Genomic DNA, 22,611 nt, shown 5'->3' on the forward strand with positions numbered 1-22,611 from the left:
AAAAGTCATTTATATATTTAGTTATGCCTATTAGTATATATTAGTTATGCTTATTTATCATTTATGCTTTTCTGTTAGATATAGATAATATTATAAATAACAATAGCACATATAAAAAATTAAATAATTTAAATTTAAATAGAAAATTAATACAACTAATCTAAATAACTAATCAATTAATATACTAATCAAAGAATAATTTAGATTTAAATATAAAATTAATGATATGATAAAACCAATCAAAATTAAATTGCTTTTATTTTTCAACTAATAAAATTAAAGACCTTAATGATATAGGAAGATTCAAATAGGAAATTAATAATATAATAAAACCAATTAAAATTAAATTATCTTTATTTTCAACCAATAAAATTTAAGTTCTTAATGATATTTTTGTCAATCTAGAAATTTAATAAGGACATTTTAAGCGATTCCAATGTTATGTTAAAAATTAAATCGACAAATCAAAATAATTTATTAACTACCAGTATTATTATAAAACTGTTAACAAAAATAATACATATACAAAATAGAACAATTATATATTATTGGATGAGGACAAAAAGTATGTAGTGATAATAATAATAATAATAATAATAATTCTATTATAGATTATGAAAACATATAGAAATTCTACCTTTTGAAAATTTACTTGTACAGAAATTATTTTTTGAGATTGACGAGAAAAACAAAGAAAACCAAAGTAATACTATAAAAAAATGTAATAGGTATTTAACATACTAATCAAAGAATTTAGATTTAAATAGGAAAATTAATATAATCAATCAATTAATATATAATCAAAGAATTTAGATTTAAATAGAAAGACTAATATTACTGATTAAAGTTAAATTACCTCAAATAATATACTAATCGAAGAATTTAAAATTTAAATGGAAAACTAATATAACCAATCAAAATTAAATTACTCTATTTGCTCTACCAATCAAAATTAAGTTATCTTTATTTTCTTTATCAATCAAATAAAAACCCTTCAAGATAATTTTGTTATTCCTTAGAATTAGTATGGTCATTTTTGGAAAACTCCAATGTCCCCTCCCCCCACTCCCATTCCCACATTTGTATGGATTATAATAATTTTATATATATATATATATATATATATATATATATATATATATATATATATATAAGAGAAAACTAATATAACCAGTAAAAATTAAATTACATTTATTTTCTCTACTAATGAAATAAAAACACTTCAAGAAAATTTAGGAAATTCATATACTAATCAAAGGATTTAGATTTAAATAGAAAAACTAATAGAATTTAAATTTAAATAGGAAAACTAATATAACCAATCAAAATTAAATTACTCTATTTTTTCTACCATTCAAAATTAAATAACCTTTACTTTCTCTATCTATCAATCAAATAAAAACCCTTCAAGATAATTTTGTCATTCCTTAAAATTAGTAGGGTCATTTTCGGAAAACCCAATGTTTCCCTCTCCCCCATTCCTACATTTATGTATATTATAGATTTGCACTGATTTCTTTAAATCAATAAACTTTTTCAGTATGCCCAAATCTCTTATGTCTAAAAGCATTATGGCTCTCCCCTGTGCCGACTATCCTTTCCTTCATGGCTGGTTCTCTTACAAATTTCACATGGAGGATACTTTCCTGTAGATGATTTCTTGTTTTCCTTTGATGATGTCTGTTTGAACTTCAATTTTGTTTGAAAAGCTCCCTCAATAGACACTTGATTCCATAGTAATTAAAGGCGCAAAGGACTGCTGGAGCCTAGGCGCTAGCCTCAGGGCCTAAGCACTAACCTTAGTGAGATGATGCACAAAAATAAAAAAATAATTAAAAAAATATATAATAACTTCAAAATTTGAAAAAATCATTAATAATATAAAATATATAGTCATATAATTGCAAAGATAATAAGTTTCTATTTTGATTTGATTATAAAGATATTATGAGTTTAGGATTAAATTGTGATCTTGAACATGATTTGTATATGGTTGCAACTAGATTAGCTGCAGTATAGGATCTATATAAAAAGTTGTATAGCCTCTTCTTCCTTCTTTATTTTTCCTATCTTCCATAATTCTATCTTCCTTGTAAATTTAATGTGGAAAAATATTTTTTCTTCAATTTGATTCATCAATAGGGACACATATATACACATACAAGATACTATAAACCTATTAGGAATCTTACTCCTAATAGAGTTCTATTTACAACTAATCTTTAAACACTCCCCCTCAAGTTGGAGCATAGATATTAATCATGCCCAACTTGTTACAAAGATAGTTAACCCGAGGTCCATTTAGAGCTTTTATAAAGATATCTCCAAACTGTTCACTTGTTTTAACGTGCCCTATAGAGAAAACACCCTGTTGTATCTTTTCACGAATGAAATGACAATCAATCTCGGTATGTATTGTTCGTTCATGGAATACTAGATTTGATGCAATGTGAAGAGCAGCTTGATTGTCACACCATAACTTTGCAGGCAACGATGACTTCAAGCCAATTTCCTCTAATAACTGACGAATCCAAATTAATTCACAAGTAGATTGTGCCATAGCTCGATATTCTGATTTAACACTCGATCGTGAGACTACATTTTGTCTCTTGCTTCTCCACGATATCAGGTTTCCATCCACAAAGAGACGATATCTTGAAGTTGATCTTCTATCAACCTTCAAACTTGCCCAATCCGCATTTGAAAAACACTCAATGTTCAAATGCCCATGATTACTGTAAAGGAGGCCATGACTTGGATTGCCTTTCAAGTAGCACAAAATTTGTCTTAAAGCTTCCCAATGGATAGCAGCAGGAGAAGACATAAACTGGCTTAAGACGCTCACAGAGTAAGCAATATCTGGACGTGTTACTGTAAGATAATTCAGTTTGCCCACTAACCTTCTATACATCTCAGGATCATCAAATAGCTCACCACCAATTGAAAGTTGCAAATTAGGAGTCATTGGAGCACTGCATGGTTTGGCACCCAACTTTCCAATTTCCTTCAGTAAGTCAAGGGCATACTTCCTTTGAGATAAGAAGATGCCTCTCTTACACCTAGACACTTCAATACCCAAAAAATACTTCAACAGTCCTAAGTCTTTTGTTTGGAACTGGGTCTGGAGAAATGACTTGAGTGATGTAATGTCGACTGAATCACTTTCTGTAATAACAATGTCATCAACATAAATGACAAGTAGAATCAAACCAGTTTTAGTACTTCTGAAAAATATAGAATGATCAGAAGTACTCTTCTGCATGCCAAATTGATGTACCACATTGCAAAATCTACCAAACCAAGCTCGAGGACTCTGTTTTAGGCCATAAGGAGATTTTCGAAGTTTACACACTTTACCCAACTCTCCCTGAGCAACAAAGCCTGGTGGTTGCTCCATATAAACTTCCTCCTGAAGATCCGCATGAAGAAAGGCATTCTTAACTTCTAGTTGATGTAAAGGCCAGTCAAAATTAGCTGCTAAAGAAATAAATAAACGAACAGAAGACAATTTGGCGACAGGAGAAAAAGTATCAGAGTAATCAAGTTCATAAATCTGAGAATAGCCCTTAGCAACTAATTGAGCCTTAAGACGAGCAATTGACCCATCAGGATTCACTTTAATGATGAAAACTCATTTACAACCAATAGCTTTCTTACCTACTGGAAGAGGCACAAGATCCCAAGTACCATTAGTTTCTAAGGCAACCATTTCCTCTTTCATTGCTGCACACCAACCAGGATGGGACAAGATTGCACAACAGTTTTAGGGATAGAGACATAGTCTAGGTTACTTACAAAACAACGAGATGAAGAAGAAAGATGATCATAACTTACAAAAGAAGAAATAAGATAGGTATACTTGCGTTTACCTTTTCAAAGAGCAATGGGAAGATCAAGGTCTGACTAGGGCGTGGATGGGACAAGCTCAGGTTGAGTGGAGTGAATCAGATCTAATGTTGAAGCGGCAGGTGGAGGAAGTGAGTCAAGAGTTCCTGGTCTCCTGGAATAAACTTGTTCAAAACGAGGGTGGGTAGATGCTGGTGCAGGAGTGCGAATAGAAGCAGCAGATGTTGGAGCAGGAATAGGTGCAAGTTCAGGAATAGGAGCACGAGCAGGAGAGTTATGAAATTGCTGGATAGGATAGACTAAAAGCTTATCATCCTCCCCCTCTCTTATACATAGAAGAAGGGAAAAATGGAATATTCTCAAAAAATGTGACATCTGCATAAATAAGATAACGGTCAAGATCGGGAGAGAATCAACGAGTACCCTTTTGGACGCCGAGAATACCCAAGGAAAACACAATGAAGGGACTTTGGATCTAATTTGAAAACCTGTGGACGAATATCACGAACAAAACAAGTACAACCAAAATACGAGGTTCAATGGGGAGCAGAAGCTTAGAAGGAAACAAGACATTATAAGAAATTGCACCATTAAGCACATAAGAAGGCATGCGATTAATCAAAAAACATGCAGTAGAGACAGCATCCGCCCAAAAATGTTTAGGGACCTTCATTTGGAATAGAAGTGCCCTAGCAACCTCAAGAAGATGTCGATTTTTTCTTCCTGCAACCCCATTTTGAGGAGTATCAACACAAGATGATTGATGGAGAATCCTATTCTGTGACATATAAGATTGGAAGGAACTAGATAGATATTCTTTAGCATTATCACTATGCAATATGCGAAACAGAGGTTTTAAATTGAGTTTTAATTTCAGCACAAAAGGAATAGAAAATAGAGAATATCTTAGAACGAGTTTTCATTAAAAATAACCAAGTAACACGAGAATAATCATCTACAAAAGTTACAAAATACCGAAAACCAGTTTTAGAAATAAAAGGACATGGGACCCAAAAATCAGAATTAACCAACTCAAAAGGGGATGAAACCCGTTTATTGACTCGAGGAACTAAAGGTAAACGATGACGTTTGGCAAATTGATAAGATTCACATTCTAAAATTGACAATGACTGAAACTGCGGACACAAATTCTTTAAAGTAGACAATGAAGGATGACCCAAACGACAATGAACCTCAAGAGGAGATAGAGCACCAGCACAAGCCAGAGATAACAAAATGTGTTCATCCAAAAGATAAAAGCCACCAGACTCACGTCCTCTACCAATAATCCGCTTCGTCCAAAGATCCTGAAACACACAATATGTAAGATAAAATTTGACACAACAATTCAGTATACGAGTAATTTTGCTAACAGAAAGTAGATTAAATGAAAAACGAGGCAAACGAAAAACAGAAGACAGTGGAAGAGATGGGATGTGATTGGCGGTGAAAATACACTTGACAGGAGAGTTGGACCTATCAGCTAGAGTAACATGACGATTAAATTATTCAGATTCTTTTAATGAGGATAAGAGACTAGGGTTACCTGTCATATGATTGGTGCAACCAGAATCAATGACCCACTCTGATGAGGTAGACATAAGACATGAAGGAGGAATACCTGAATTGGCGGTAGCAGCAATTTAGGAATTAATAGACTTAGAAGAACGGTATCTAGAGAACTCAGCATACTCCGTAGCAGAAATTGTTATATTGTTGTCAGAATAAGTAACTGCATAGTCTTGAGTTGCCATATTTACCCTTGGTGGCTTATTTATCAGTTCATGGCAATAATGGCAGATAAGAATGCTTGCCTCTCGAGTGATTGGTCCATTACTACGGTTATTTCCTCCTCTTCCTCTGTTTCTTGGTTACCTAGCTACCTTATTACAACTCACAAGGGCACTATTATCAGAAGGGGAAGGCGTATGAGAACCTTCAGTATGTAGCAATCTAGCGAATGTCTCCTAAAGCGAGGTAACGTTACTGCTTGAAAGAACTTGTGATTTGGCAGTTTCAAAAACTGGGGCAAGACCTGCAAGAAAACTCATCACAACCATTTGTTCTCGCTGCGTCTGTTGAACCTTAACATCGGGACTAAAAGGCAATAAAACATTAAGTTCCTCGTAAATTTTCTTAAATTCCATGAAGTAAGTTGTAAGGGGCTTATCTTGCTAGTCGGCCCGATAAAATCCTTTGCAGACCTCATGCATGCGAGACAGATTACCTTTTCCCGAGTACAAGAATTCAAGATATTCCATTAATTCTTTAACAAACTCACAATTATTGATTAACCCAACCACTTCACTGTCAATAGAATTGTGAATCAGTAAAAATAACTTAGCATCTTCCCTGAGCCAACGTTGCCTAGTGTCATCAGTTGGTGGATCATCAATTAGATGATCATCTTTTTCAACACTCCGCAAATAAATTCGAATTGTCTTACTCCAATCTAAATAATTAGTTCCTTTCAATTTATGTTCTGTGATTTTATTCATTGCTAGGATCAATTCAGTAATAATAGTTGTAGAATCTGTAGGTGTAGGATCCATTATTAATAAAACCTAAACACCCTACTAGCAACGCAAAAAGAGACAAAAAAAAATGGCCTTTCAATGGAAACAGGAGCGAAAAAGTAACCTGAAACCCCAAATTGACAGAACTGAGAACACCCCGGTTAAAATTTCGCCGGATCAGAAAAACAACCACCTCAATAGACTATTGACCAAGAATCAAAGCTAGAAAGTGATTTCCGATGGCCGAAAACAGCCGGACGCACCGCCACGTGCCGGCAAGTGGTACTGTAGCCAAAAAGCAAATCGGCGCTTGAGGCCCACCAGCAGGGAATTCGGTGACCGAATTTTGAGGGAACACTGGTAGGCAGCTGGAGCAGGCGGTGAGACAAAACAGTGAGTGGTCACCAACACTGACAGCCACCACACGCAGGGAATCCGGTGACCGGATTTTCAGGGAACGCCGGAATTTGCAACGCGAACGGGAAAATTCAAGTTTAAAGAGCCACAGGCTCTGATACCATGTAAATTTAATGTGGAAAAATATTCTTTCTTCAATTTGATTCATCAATAGGGACACATATATACAGATACAAGATACTATAAACCTATTAGGAATCTAACTCCTAATAGAGTTCTATTTACAACTAATCCTTAACATTTCTTTACTCTTTCCTTTTCTCTAATTTTCTTCCCTTTTCTCAGTAGCCAAACACACTCATTACGGTTGCTATGCTGAAATCCTAACAAAATTAGGAAAAAATTTGGCAGCATAACTCCTTATATTTGAAGATATTGAATTAGAGAAGGGAGCAGAAGCAAGAGAGATTGAAAGAAAGAGGTACATAACTGAGTTTTGATGGAGGAAAGAGAGAATCTGTTGATTTTTCTTCTTTTCTTCCGTCATTATTATTTTTTTAATGTAAATATATAGATATTTTTTTAACGTAAATATATAGATGAGACGGCTAGGTCATATACTCATAAAAGGAAACCCTAGCCACTACTACAGGGAAGAAAATAGAAAAGCCTGCCTTTTCTGTGCCTTGTGCCTGTGCAAAGGTGCGCGCCTAAGCCCAAAAGCTCTCGCCTCATCAATGTCGCCCGCCTTTCAGTGTTTAAGGCTCCAGCCTTCATGCCCTAAGTAAGGCGCGCCTTTAATAACTATGCTTGATTCTCATGGAGAACTTTTGCTATTGAGATTGCAAAGCTCCTATAAGTTATGAGATAAAGAGTATTTTGGACAAATCATGAAATTCTTCAACGCAGCAACTTTAGATTCATATTTGTTAGAATATGTCCTAGAAATCCTAGAGTTATAGTTGTGATTGTGTAATTATGTTTAGGATTGTACTACCATATTGGTACTGACTCTTGTTTCTATTCAAGCCCTACATGCTTGAGGTAATAATCAAGCAAAGCTTCAAACATTCTCTCTAATTTCTACATGGTATCAGAGCCTGGTTGGCCTGATTTCTTCTTCTCCGATCTGCTGCTCTAATTTCAGCCATAGCCCTTCTTTGCCGAAGACAGAAAACCCCCTATTCCTAGCGCTCTTTTGTTCTCACCACTCATCTCAAAAGAAGCGTTGGTAGCCAGCGACCTCATTCACTCAACCTCATTGCCGGAAGCCCTGCCGTTGTCGTCCACGTGCTGCCACAAGCTTCTGCCAGCCGGTACACGCGCCGGCGTGTGAGCCTATATTTATTACCACTGGTGTAGGCAGGTGTTAAAAAGCAGAGGCAAGTCCCTGGATTGACATAGCAAAACTTCCTTTCTTTGTTTTCCTTTCCTTTTCATTTCTTTTTTTTTTTCCAAGTGGAAGGGGGCAGTAAAAACTACAGTGAAGTTTTAGTTTTTCCTTCACGTATTTTAATTTTGTTGAGCCAACTAAATTATCCAAACATGCTAAAAAATTTATTCAGAAGCCTCCTTGTAACACCATTTGTTATTTATTGGTTATTCCAGGATATTTTTCTTTGTTATTTACTGTTATGGTCATATATTAAGTAAAGTTGCAGCACAAAAACGCCTAAAACAATTTCATGCAATACTGCTCCTGTTTGCAATTGTGTACAGCCAGCTGCTAATTGCTCTTGTATTATTATTCTTTTTTTTTTTTTTCCTTGTGTGGCAGGCCTCTGGTTGAGAGTGGGAAGAATCCCCAAAAGTACATCAAGTACACAGCCGAGGATCTAGAAAGGATGTTGGGTGAGTTCTTTGAGGGGAAGACCTTGAATGAACCGAGGCGGTAGTTTGGTAGTCTTGATGAACGCTGGTACTGCATTGGATCTGGTGCTCCTTTAGTACATGATTTTGCACTCTCATGGAGAGGTTAAAAGTTGGCAAAGGGTAGTGTTATTTGCATCTACTTACTAGTTGTTGACTGTAGTGTTGTGAATAAATTAGAGTTCAAAAAAGAAGCCCCTAAAAGAGAAATAAGACAACCATCTTTAGCTGTGAATGCTTTTGTAATCTGTAAAGATTTAACTGTATCTCATATCAGGTCAGATCAGATCAGAGGGGCGTGATGAAATTATAAAAGATGCCTTGTTTCTTTGATTGTACGTATTAAATTTTCACTGATAAAATGTCATGAGATTTGTACAACTTTATCTCACATCATGTAAGATTCAGTTTCACTTTTCTGCCTTTCCTTTCCCCTCTTTTTTGGTTATATTTGTGGTTCTCGAATGAAATGTGTTATGTTGCAAAATAAGCTGTGAAGACATCGGCACTTAGCTGGATGAATGTCTAACAAGCTATGCTTATAATATAATTAGTCCTTTGAATAACTATTATTATGCTATTTTGAAAGCTTTTGATTTGTAACTTATGTTAGAAACTTAATTGGAAGTATTTTTGATAAAATCTTAAAATAATAATAAATTGTCCTCATCTTCACTTATATATGATCGATTATTTAATATTTTAAAATAAATATCGCCATTTATATTCAAAAACATTTCTTCAAAAAAATCTATAATGTTTGGAAGCTATACATGATAAAATTGTGTGCAAAACCGTTAATAAAATTGTAAAGTTCTACAATATCACAAGTGGATTTTTATGGCTGGTTGAGTGCCTCAAGCCTTCTTTTGGTAGAGTTTATTCGTACATACAAATGCCAAATAAAGTTCAATGGTTGAATGCGTAAATTTACTCTTGTACTTTATAGAAAAAATCTTGCGGCACCCGCAATTTTTACTTTGATCTATTGAACATTTTAATTTATAAAATTGTATCGATTAAATATTTTAAATTACAAATATTATTCTATTGAATACTCAAATTTTTAAAATTAAATTAATTAAACACTTATTAAATAGTTGAAAAATATGAAAATTATTATTACAAATATTATACTAACCACATATTAAATGAATATCTTGCACATAAATACTAAAAACACCAAAAAAATGTTATTATTAGTATAAAGAGAGATACAATATTAGCAAAATTCGTAACTTCAGATGACATAATAGATTACTCGCAAAATTCTTGGTGCTACAAGGTTTTTTCCGTAAGGTACAGAGATATATTTATACATTAGTTCAATCATTGATGAATAAGAATAAAGATACTCCAACATTACACGTACTAATCAAGTTTCAACTTGATGCTCTTTTCAAAGACACAGTATAACCATGTCAATATATTGACGATAAACTATACTTCTAAAGTTAAACTCATAATAAGACTTAACAATCACAAAGTTAAACTAATTAAAATTTACTCTATAAAGAGTAATATTCATAGTTATATGATAATTTAAATAAATATTAACCGTATAGAAAACTTTTTACAATAATAAAAGTAACAACCTTAACAGTTTTGTGAATTCAGAGAGTCCAATATCAAATAACTCAGTCATATTTACACACCAATTAATAGCAAAACCTCTAATAAATAAACACATTACTTAATTATTAAACTTAAAAATATTTAAATGGGCTAATCAAAAAATTAAAAAAATTAGTCAAGCAAATATAAGAAAAAGAAAACATTGAATTAGTTAAATAAAGAAACCATAATTAAGAAAGCAGGAAGCGATACAACTACATCAATATGAATTAAAAATTGAAATAAAAGCATTCAAATGATATTTCAATATATTATTTTTGTATTATAAGTTCGAATTCTTTTTTTTTCCTCATTTAGTTTGCAAGTTCTAAAAATATTAAATATCATTAAACTATATTCAACTTAAAACATTAAAAGAAAATAAAAACAAAATAGTATCACTTAAAATTGAGTAATTTAATCATGTTCTCTGTCATGGACTCGGTTATATAAATTAAATTTTGTTTAAAAATGTATATAAAAAATATCGACAGTTTTATTATATAGAAAATATAATTACTTTCATTAATTTATTGGTGTCTCACGATGAAAAAGAATATTATTTTTATATTTATTTAAATTAAATTACCTAAAAACACAGTTTTTAACGCGAAAGGGAAAAAAAAAAAAAAACTCTTTAAGTTAATTCATTTTAAAAAAAAATCAATTAATAATAACAATTAGAAGTAAAACAAAATATATTAAACATCTAGTTGTCCTAGCCAACTGGAAGACAAACAAATTGTTTTATCTTCTTCTCTCTCTTCTTCTCTAATTCATTTGCACAATATTCATACCAACGTTAGAAAAACATTAGAAAATATATGCATATAAGTTCAAAATTTTCAAAGATTAAATAAATCTACCTTGTCATGGAGGCTGCAGACAAAACAAAATATCAAAGATCTAACTTTAAAATTGCATCACCAACTTTAAAAGTAAATACTGGAAGCATGTACATGAGTATCATTGGAGAGAATTAGGAAAGACACGCACCAGCTCTAACAAATAGCAGTCTGGGTCATAAGGTGCAAGCTCTCAGTCTAAGTAGGCAACTCGATCTGTTGCACCAAAAAAAAAAAAAAAAAAAAAAAAGGAAGATGAAATTAATAATAAGTAAACAATAAATCTCAATTTCGTAATTCATAAATAAAAATTCGAAAGGCAAAATAATCAAAGGAAACAACATAAAAATACGAAGAGAACTATTGTAACATACAATGCTCGGTAAATAATCTAAATATGAAAAGAAAGTATTAGAATATATAAATTCAAATTATTAGGAGAAGAGAAAATTTGAGAGCTATGGCAGTGGAGTGAATTTCGAATGATGAGATAGGATAGATTTCACGTGAAGTCAATTATTTGATTTTTTTTTTTTGATTCGATGATTATATTATATTAGATTTGAAAAATTATCTCTATTATTTGTAATTAAAAATTTATTTAAAATATTTAGGTTGAATCATATGTAAGTAAAATTAAAATATTAATATATATATATATATATATATATATATATATATATATATATATATATATATATATATATATATATACAGATGCACAACTATTCTTACTCTAATTAGTTCAAAATTTTATTTTTGCTAAAAAAAGATTCAAAATGACAAAATGATATTATTTTTTTAATTCATTGGAAACTTTTATAGGTTCAAAATAATATTGCGGTTTATACAATAGTGGGTAGTCCTTAAATTGGTCGAGAGTACTCGGCTCAAAATAACATTACGGTTTATACAATAGGAGTAGCCCTTAAACTGGTTAAGAGTACTCGAACTCAAAATCTCTCACTGCTTACATAACAAGTACACCAATTAGACCACTAACTGATTGGCAATATAATGATATTATTATATATATAATCAGTATTTAAAAAATATACCAATCAAATTCCATAAATTTTTAATAAAAATACAATATTAAACAAAGATATAATTTTTCAACTTGTCTCTTTGTTTCTGCTTTAGTATATTAAAATTGAAAATGAAAAAGATACTAAATAGCCATATATTATAATTTCACACTTCCAGTATTTCTGCTAAATTAGAATTTAAAAATTTTTAAATGTTATAATATATAAATAATCTAAATTGCAGATCATCATCTTAAAATGTATTAAAAAAAGACTATATTGGATAAATTTTATTTAACTTTTATTGCATTTAATTATTGAAAAAAAGCACAAATTAATAACAACCTGTTGAAATAAAAATTGAAGAAATCAAGAAGCTGAAAATTTGTCTTCTCAGTGCCACGCTTTCCTGCAAACCAAATTAAAAACCTGGTGAGATAAAAATTTAGTAAAGAAATAAAAGAATAAAGCTGAATTTGCTATTTCAGTTTGAGAGTCATATTCGGTTCGCCCAAAAATCAGTTTTTTTTATAATTTATCATGAAAACTGAACTTGCACTAAAAGAACAAAACACTCAATTTTTCATAAAAAATTATTTTTTAATATTTTTAAGTAATAAAAATTATTTACAAAATTTAAAATTAAGAAAAGAAAAATTGTTTAAAGACATAACAATAATGATGAAAAAATTAAAGTGTCTTATCTTTGATTTAAAAAATAACTAAAATGAAATGTTGGATTTAATAAGAAAATATTTGATTATATGAATATTTAGTTTAAAAAATTTTATTATTTTTTTAATTATTTCTTAATTGTATTTGATTTAAATGAATTATTTTATTATTTTTAATTATATTTTGATTTAAATTAAAATTCTTTTGAGTAATAAATTGAGCATTGTATTTTTTTGGTGTATTTTTTTTTTTTTTTTTTTTGTGCAAGTTTAGAGGGTAAATTGCAAAAAATTAGTTTTTAGGCAAGCTGAATATTGCTTTCAAGTTCAAGAAGCAAATTGTGCTTTATTCCAAGAAAAAACACATACAAGTGGTCTATCAAACAAAATTTTGACTAGTTGATTTACAATAAATCAAAAGTCTACATACCAATTAGACCTTAGGGTTAATTTTGAATTTAATTAGATAATTTAAATAAGTATCAGACTTACTTTGAGAGATGGTATTAAAATTTAGAACTATGTTTATTGTTTTGTGTCGATAAAGTTGAGAATTTATGGTTTTTAAATAGAACTTTAGCTTAATTCCAAAGATACATAACATTATCAAATAATTTCTTTTCTTTTCTTTTAAGTGCCTAGTAATCCTCTGCTGTTCTTCTCTAACGCATTCCAAAATAATTGGTTTTCCCTATAAACACCTTTAAGAAATAATAAAGAAACCAAAAGAAGATTATAATCAAGAAACAGATGATTGCAAACATTGAAGCGCAATGGAAAAAAAAAAAAAAAAAAAAAGAAACTCTAAGTCAAAAGAAGGAAACCACAGCTCCAATATTGAGTTTGTCGAGACTGAGTGTAACACCCTCCGCCCAGTCCCGAGAGACCCGACGGCAGATGTCACATTCGGTGCCGGAGGCATTGTCTTAACTTAACATATAAATCAGAAAATCCTAGTATGAATTAGAAGTGATTTAATATTCACAAGTTTAACAAGTAGTATTTTTTTTTTTTTTTAAAAAATGATTTGGGAGAAACCTACAGAAAAACTGCAAGAGCTTCCCCTAAACATAGACATTGACAAACAAGTGAATGCAAAACACTCCCAATTTCAAAACTCCAAACCCCATCAAACGCCAAAAACAACACAATAACACTCTTCTAAGGTCTAACTACAACATTTTCGTATGCATCAATTAGATAAGTTCCAATAAATAAGTTCCAAGTTTATCTTCCAATAAATACACCCAATTAATTTCCAATAATATACTTAAAGTATAAATTACATAATAGAGTCTCTAAAAATGGACTACTTATACATGCCATAATACTTAATTACATAACACACTAATCAACTACCAAAATATCTCTTCAGCTCTGATGCTACTCTTTTGGTCTTCAATCAGCAAATATAGACTCCAACCTACGCGTGATAAAATCAACGCGCTGAGTATAAAACTCAGTGGTGCTCATAAAACACAACAAACCAATGTTGCGATGGCAACACACTTAAAATATCAATTTTCATCAAAAGATTTACAATCATAAAATCATTAACGCTTTAATATACATTTACATTTATAACAAAATGATCAAATAAACTATTAATATTTTATTCGTTCAAATCATAAATTCATTATTTGAAATTGTAGTACACCAATACATATACTGGTTATTTAGAAAACCATGTAACGTAATATCCTGCTTTGACAATTCATTTAATAACATATAATCATTTATTTCCAAGCTACCTGAAAAATATGTTTACAAGGGCTCACGTACACTTAGGAGAAAAAGAAGCAGATAGGTTTTCAGAACAGATTCAGAATGGCCTTAGGTCGCCAACAGATTCAAAACATATAGAGCGCATCCACCCTAACAGAACAGAAGGCACCCACGTGCTTAGCATATGATCATAGCTTCTTATCAAAATGGCATCAAATGCCGAGCATGCTCATCATACAGAATAAAATCAAATCACGCATCAAATTCACACCAAGTATATTAGAGCCCAAAATCCATTTTTTTTATTCTTATTTTTATTCTGACTTTCCATTGCTCATAAAATTTATTTTCTGTAGTATTCATAAAATTACAATGAAAACTGAATTTAAACTGAATTCATTCATGAAACATCTCATACTTAAACCAAAGTACTTAACATTGGAAATTTCCAGCATAAAAGCAATCTTGACCTTTGCTGAGTTTTTAATACATAACTTGAGTTATATATCTCCAAATTGAATGAAATTAGATTCATTAGAACGATAAGACACAATTATACAATTGTTATGAAGGAACCATAACCCAGAAACATCTGCAAGATAGGCAAAATAAGCTAGGAACACAGACTAATAGTCCAGACCGGATTCAGCAGAACCAAGTCCAATGTTTATTGAATTTCTCCGTAACCAGACACTCAAATTAAACCAATCCAACACCAGGGAAATCTCAAGACACAGGGTAACAACTCTCATGAAGAGCTCAACACCTAATCGTGCCATTATGGTGGTCAAAATAGTCACTCAATCTATTGCTGCATGTGGTACGTTACAACAGAGTCAGTTTAGATGTTTTAGTCATAAGGTGAGCTATATATATCAAAATTGGACACAAGAGGATGGGTTGGAAAGCTAAGAAGTATACCTACAACTTTCATGAAGGACTCAAATACAGAGGGAAAATAAAACGAATAGAAAAACAGTCCTTAAACACACCCATTAACATTTTCCCTTGGTAAAATTCTGCCACTTTTGGAAGAAGAAGAGAAAAATAAGTTCTTCATAAATTCAACATATAGATAGGCTTAGAAAACACTCAAGAACACATTTATACAACCAAATTCCAGCAATCAAATCATTTCATACAAAATCCCAAATTTTCACAAAGTAGTACAAACTTCACAAATCCAAAAATTGAAGTAAGGTTAGTGTGTTTATGAATACAAACCTTTAAAACAACTTAAATCAAAGCTCCTTAAACCTTGGTCTTGCCTTTATCTTTGTTAGAAGGCTCTCCACCCTCTACATGTAATAAACTCAAAATCAAAACAAAGAAAACAAAGAAAAGAAGAAATTGGAGCATGATTAAGTATGTATATGCTAAAAGAAAACTCTAAATCCAAAAATAATGAAGTTTACTTCACCTAATGAATTCTCCAAATTCCTTGAAATTAATCCCTAAAAACCCCTTCTCAAGCTTTAATCTCTAGATTTTCTTACTTTATTCAAGGTAAATGGAGTGAATTTGGTGAATTATTCAAGTAGAAAATGGAGAAAACAAAGAGAAGAGAAAGAGAGGCTAAAGGTGAAATGGAGGAGAAGAAGATGAAGTTCACGTTAGATGGAGAAGAAGAGGAAGAAAAATATTGCTCAAATAATGGAGTTGACTAAAGGGTAGTTTGGTCTTTTCACCAAAATTGGATGGCTAGGATTGAATGTAAATCTAATCTAATGGCTACAAATATTCTCCAAATTAAATTCCTTCAAAATAGTATATAACACAACAAAATTCTCAAATTTACTCCATAAAAATAATTCTTCTAATTTCCTTAATTAATATAACACCATTTCAAATTTAATCCATACAACTATTGCCTCTAATTTCCTTAATTAATATCACATCTTAAGTTACTACTCACTAATTCTCTAAAATTCTCCAAAAATATTCATTACTTACTTTCTACCCATAAAAATCATGCATGCATGCTCCAAAAATGTGACATAAAATATTAACCATATATCAAAATTTTTCTGGACCAAAATAATACCGACTCCCGGACCGACAGTACTATTCACAGACAGATAAACTACTATTTCAACACAGGAAAAATAGGGCATTACAGCTCTTCCCCCCTTAAAGAATTTCGTCCTCGAAATTCACCTGAATTAAACAACTGAGGATGCTATTGTCTCATAATGTCTTCACTTTCCCATGTGGCTTCCTCGGTCTTATGGTTTCTCCAAAGAACCTTTACCAAAGGAATTCTCTTATTCCTTAGTTCCTTGACTTCCCTAGCAAGTATCTTCACCGGTTCTTCCTCATAAGTTAAATCTGGATCAATAGTAATAGATTCAACTGATATCACGTGTGATGGGTCGGACCGATACCTCCTCAACATAGATACGTGGAAAACGTTATGGATTCTATCCAGGTCTGGTGGTAAAGCTAGTCTATAGGCCACTGGACCCACACGCTCAATGATCTCATATGGACCAATGAACCTAGGACTAAGCTTACCCTTTCTTCCAAATCTCAATATCTTTTTCCACGGAGATACCTTAAGGAAAGAAAACCTTATCTCCCACTGCATACTCTATATCTCTCCTCTTCAAGTCTGCATAAGATTTTTGACGATCTGAAGCTGCTCTCAATCGATCTCTGATAATTTTGACCTTTTCTTCTGTATCCTGAATCAAATCTGGACCTACCATCTTGCCCTCGCTCAATTCTGACCAACATAATGGAGTCCTACATCTCCTACCATAGAGCGCTTCAAAAGGGGCCATCTGAATACTCGACTGATAACTGTTATTATAGGTGAATTCGATAAGTCGAATGTACTTCTCCCAACTGCCCTCAAACTCAATAACACAAGCTCTTAACATATCCTCCAAAATCTGAATAACCCGCTCTGACTGACCATCTGTCTGAGGATGAAAAGCTGTGCTGAAATTCAGCTTGGTACCCAGGGCCTCATGTAGCTTCTTCCAAAATCTAGAAGTAAATCTCGGATCTCTATCTGAAATGATGGATGAAGGAACTCCATGTAATCTCACTATCTCATCTATATAAAGCTCTGCATACTGCTCCATGGTGAAATCGGTCTTAACAGGAAGAAAGTGTGCTGATTTAGTTAGTCTGTCAACTATTACCCATACAACATCTTTCTTTTTAGGAGTTAAAGGCAATCCAGTCACAAAATCCATTGTAATCTTATCCCATTTCCACTCTGGAATAGCAGTAGGGTGTAACAAACCGGAAGGAAACTGGTGCTCTGCTTTAACTTGCTAGCATGTCAAACACCTCGACACATAATCTGTGATCTCCCTCTTCATCGCCGGCCACCAATATTGTGATTTCAAATCCTGATACATTTTATTACTGCCAGGATGCATAGCATATGGACTACTATGAGCTTCCTTTAAGATACTCTTTCTCAACTCTGAAATTTTAGGCACACAAATTCTGTCCCCAAAGTACAAGCAGTCGTCATCTTTAATCATAAATCTCTTTTTCTTTCCCTCTCTGGTTAGGTCTTTCCACAAGGCAATAGTCTTATCATCCTTTTGTGCATCTCGAATTTGCTGAAGTAGGCTAGGTCTAATCACAAGCTCTGCCACAAGTGCACCATTACTAGCTACAGATAATCGAGTATTCATAGCACATAAAGCAACCAAGGATTTCCTACTAAGTGCATCTGCTACCACATTCGCTTTACCTGGATGGTAATCAATGGTAAAGTCATAGTCTTTAAGCAGCTCTAACCATCTACGTTGTCTCAGATTAAGCTCCTTTTGAGTAAGCAGATACTTGAGACTCTTATGATCCGTATACAGATGACATTTCTCACCATATAAGAAATGCCTCCAAATCTTCAAAGCGAAGACTATAGCTGCTAACTCCAAATCATGAGTAGGGTAGTTCTTCTCATGTGGTTTAAGCTGTCTAGAAGCATAAGCAACTACCTTACTCTCCTGCATAAGCACACAACCCAATCCATTATGCGAAGCATCACTATACACATCATACGGTCTACCCGAAACTGGCTGTGTCAACACTGGAGCCTCAGTAAGCATCATCTTAAGCTTCTCAAAACTATTCTGACATTTATCAGTCCACTCGAATCTGACATCTTTTTGAAGAAGTCTAGTCAAAGGAACTGCAATGAGAGAAAATCCCTTTATAAATCTTCTATAATAACCAGCCAATCCTAAGAAACTCCGAATCTCTGTAACATTCTTAGGTGGCTTCCATTGAAGCACTGCCTCTATCTTCTTCGGATCAACTCTAATACCCTCAGCAGAAATAATGTGACCCAAAAAAGTAATCTCAGACAACCAGAATTCACACTTACTCAACTTAGCATACAACTGTCTTCTTTCAATATTTGAAGTACAATTCTCAAATGGTGATTATGATCCTCTCTAGTCCGAGAATATACCAAGATATCATCAATGAACACAACTACAAACTGATCTAAGTAAAGATGAAAAATCCGGTTCATCAAATCCATGAAAACTGCAGGAGCATTCGTCAACCCAAATGGCATTACCAAGAATTCATAGTGACCATAACGTGTCCTAAAAGCAGTCTTAGGTACATCTGATACCTTAACCCCCAGCTGGTGATAACCCGATCTCAGATCTATCTTTGAGAACACGCTAGCTCCTCTCAACTGATCAAACAAATCATCTATCTGAGGCAATGGATATCGATTTTTCACCGTAACTTTATTAAGTTGTCTGTAATCAATACACAATCTAAGTGATCCATCCTTCTTCTTTACAAACAATACTGGAGCACCCCATGGAGATACACTAGGACGAATGAACCCCTTATCAAGTAACTCCTGAATCTGTATCTTTAACTCTTTCAACTCAGTAGGAGCCATCCGATATGGAGCAATGGATATCGGTGCAGTACCAGGCATGACCTCAATACCAAACTCAACCTCTCTCTGAGGAGGTAACCCAGGCAACTCCTCTGGAAACACATCCGAAAATCACATACTATGGGTATATCATGTACACCAGGGGATTCTGACTCTGGAGTAAGTACACAGGCTAAGTATGCCTCACAACCATGCTGGATCAGTCTTCTAGCAGTAGAAGCAGAAATAACATTAGAGAGGTAATCCGACCTCTCACCCACTACTACAATCTCCTCACCAGATGAAGTCTGGAGTGTAATCCTCTTCAGTCTACAATCAATCATAACTCCATGTCTAGATAACCAATCCATACCCAATATCACATCAAACTCCCGGAAAGGTAACTCTATCAGATCTCCCAGAAATACATGGCCATATATTACTAATGGACAAGCTCTATACACCCGATTAACTATCACACTATGACCCAGTGGATTAGTAACCTTCATACTATGCTCTAACATATCAGCATGCATATTACCCAATCTACCCACATGTATGCATAAATATGAATGCGTAGAGCCAGGATCAATCAAAGCATATACAGAAAGATCAAAGATAGAGAATATACCAACTATAACGTCTGGGGCATCCTGCTCCTCCTTAGTCCTAATAGCATACGCTCTGGCAGGTGCTCTGGACTCAAGTTTGTCCACTGTCTCTGAAACTGGCCTCTGACTCCTAGAACCTACTGTATCGCCACGGCCTCTGCCTCTTCCTCTCGGAATAAAGGAAGCTGACCTCCCGACCTGTGGAGCTGAACTAGCCAAAGTAGGGCAGTCTCGAATTATATGCTCAGTAGATCCACATCGAAAGCATGCCCCAGATAATCTCCTACAAATGCCAGGATGTCTCTGACCACAATGAGTACATGTCGGTAAATTGCTCCATTCAGTACCTCCACCACTAGCAACAAATGTGGTCTGTGACGCTGCTCTACCATAAGGACCATGTCCAGGTCTCTGTATCGGTCTAGACCAAGTCTGTGATGCACCTCTATACCTCTTACTGCTAGACTGAGCCCCAGAAGTCTGTCCAGATGTCATACCCTGAAGCCTTTTTTGTTGGCCCTGCTGATTCCGTTGCCGTCTAGCCTGTTGCTCATTCCTAACTTCTTCAAGCTCTAAAGCTGCCTTTACCAGAGAAGACAATGTTGTATGAGGATGAGCAACCAGATGCATTCTATATTCATCATGTAACCCTCTACGAAAACGCTTGCATCTATCTGATTCAGTAGGAACCATCTCCACGGCATACCTGCTTAGCCGGATGAACTCTCTCTCATATTCAGACACAGTCATTTTGCCCTGTTTTAACTCTAAAAACTCAGCTTTACGTTGGTCCATGTACAGCTCCCTAATATATTTTTGTCTGAACTCAGACAGAAAGAATGCCCAAGTCCTCTTCTCTTTACTGACTGTCTGTGATACTGTTTCCCACCACTGATAAGCTTCCTCCCTTAATAACGAAGTGGCACAAACTAAACCATCTGAAGGTGAGCACTGCATCTGCTCTAATATCCTTTCCAAAGACTGGAGCCAATACTCGGCCGTAGAAGCCATATCATCCCTACTACCCCTGAATTCAACAGCTCCATATTTTCTCAATTTCTCAATAGGGGGACGAACTGGAATAGGGGCTGGAGCAGCTGGAGCCTAGGGAACAGTTCCCGCTACTTGCCTCAAAGCAGTAACTAACTGCTGAACAAACGTATCCTGATTAGGCCCCGCAGGACCTGCAGCAGCCTGCCCCACTCTCGAGGCGTGCTCTGCATCAGAACCCACAGCACCACTAGCATCATAACCAACAGGGACACCACCACTATGAGGAACATAACTATCCACCTCCTCCTCAGACTGATGTTGAGACATCACTGAACTCCTACAAAGACCAAAAGGTTCGCATCAGAGGGAAGTTCTAAATCAAACCACTATGGCATGTATTAAACTTAACTATTCCTCTATATGCATATAGTCCGAGAACCACCTAAACTAGGCTCTGATACCACTAAATGTAACACCCTCCGCCCAGTCCCGAGAGACCCGACGGCGGATGTCACATTCGGTGCCGGAGGCACCGTCTTAACTTAACATATAAATCAGAAAATCCTAGTATGAATTAGAAGTGATTTAATATTCACAAGTTTAACAAGTAGTATTTTTTTTTTTAAAATGATTTGGGAGAAACCTACAGAAAAACTGCAAGAGTTTCCCCTAAACATAGACATTGACAAACAAGTGAATGCAAAACACTCCCAATTTCAAAACTCCAAACCCCATCAAACGCCAAAAACAACACAATAACACTCTTCTAAGGTCTAACTACAACATTTTCGTATGCATCAATTAGATAAGTTCCAATAAATAAGTTCCAAGTTTATCTTCCAATAAATACACCCAATTAATTTCCAATAATATACTTAAAGTATAAATTACATAATAGAGTCTCCAAAAATGGACTACTTATACATGCCATAATACTTAATTACATAACACACTAATCAACTACCAAAATATCTCTTCAGCTCTGATGCTACTCTTTTGGTCTTCAATCAGCAAATATAGACTCCAACCTACGCGTGATAAAATCAACGCGCTGAGTATAAAACTCAGTGGTGCTCATAAAACACAACAAATCAATGTTGCGATGGCACACACTTAAAATATCAATTTTCATCAAAAGATTTACAATCATAAAATCATTAACGCTTTAATATACATTTACATTTATAACAAAATGATCAAATAAACTATTAATATTTTATTCGTTCAAATCATAAATTCATTATTTGAAATTGTAGTACACCAATACATATACTGGTTATTTAGAAAACCATGTAACGTAATATCCTGCTTTGACAATTCATTTAATAACATATAATCATTTATTTCCAAGCTACCTGAAAAATATGTTTACAAGGGCTCACATACACTTAGGAGAAAAAGAAGCAGATAGGTTTTCAGAACAGATTCAGAATGGCCTTAGGTCGCCAACAGATTCAAAACATATAGAGCGCGTCCGCCCTAACAGAACAGAAGGCACCCACGTGCTTAGCATATGATCATAGCTTCTTATCAAAATGGCATCAAATGCCGAGCATGCTCATCATACAGAATAAAATCAAATCACGCATCAAATTCACACCAAGTATATTAGAGCCCAAAATCCATTTTTTTTATTCTTATTTTTATTCTGACTTTCCATTGCTCA

At 33.7% G+C, this 22,611-nt stretch overlaps 1 protein-coding gene across 1 annotated transcript in view; it reads left to right on the top strand.

The window, feature by feature from the left end:
• The window catches only part of LOC105648147 (exocyst complex component EXO70A1), a 38,101-nt gene extending 29,086 nt beyond the window's left edge, over positions 1-9,015 (top strand). Inside the window, exon 12 of the mRNA XM_012234449.4 lies at positions 8,497-9,015. Within this exon, the coding sequence (XP_012089839.1) occupies positions 8,497-8,614 (118 nt within the window). The 3' untranslated portion in view covers positions 8,615-9,015. The remainder of the gene's footprint in view (positions 1-8,496) is intronic.
• Positions 9,016-22,611: the final 13,596 nt, after the last annotated feature.

Source organism: Jatropha curcas, chromosome 6, assembly GCF_041381405.1.
Source record: "Jatropha curcas cultivar XTBG-Jc1 chromosome 6, XTBG_Jcur_1.0, whole genome shotgun sequence".
Lineage (NCBI taxonomy): Eukaryota > Viridiplantae > Streptophyta > Magnoliopsida > Malpighiales > Euphorbiaceae > Jatropha > Jatropha curcas.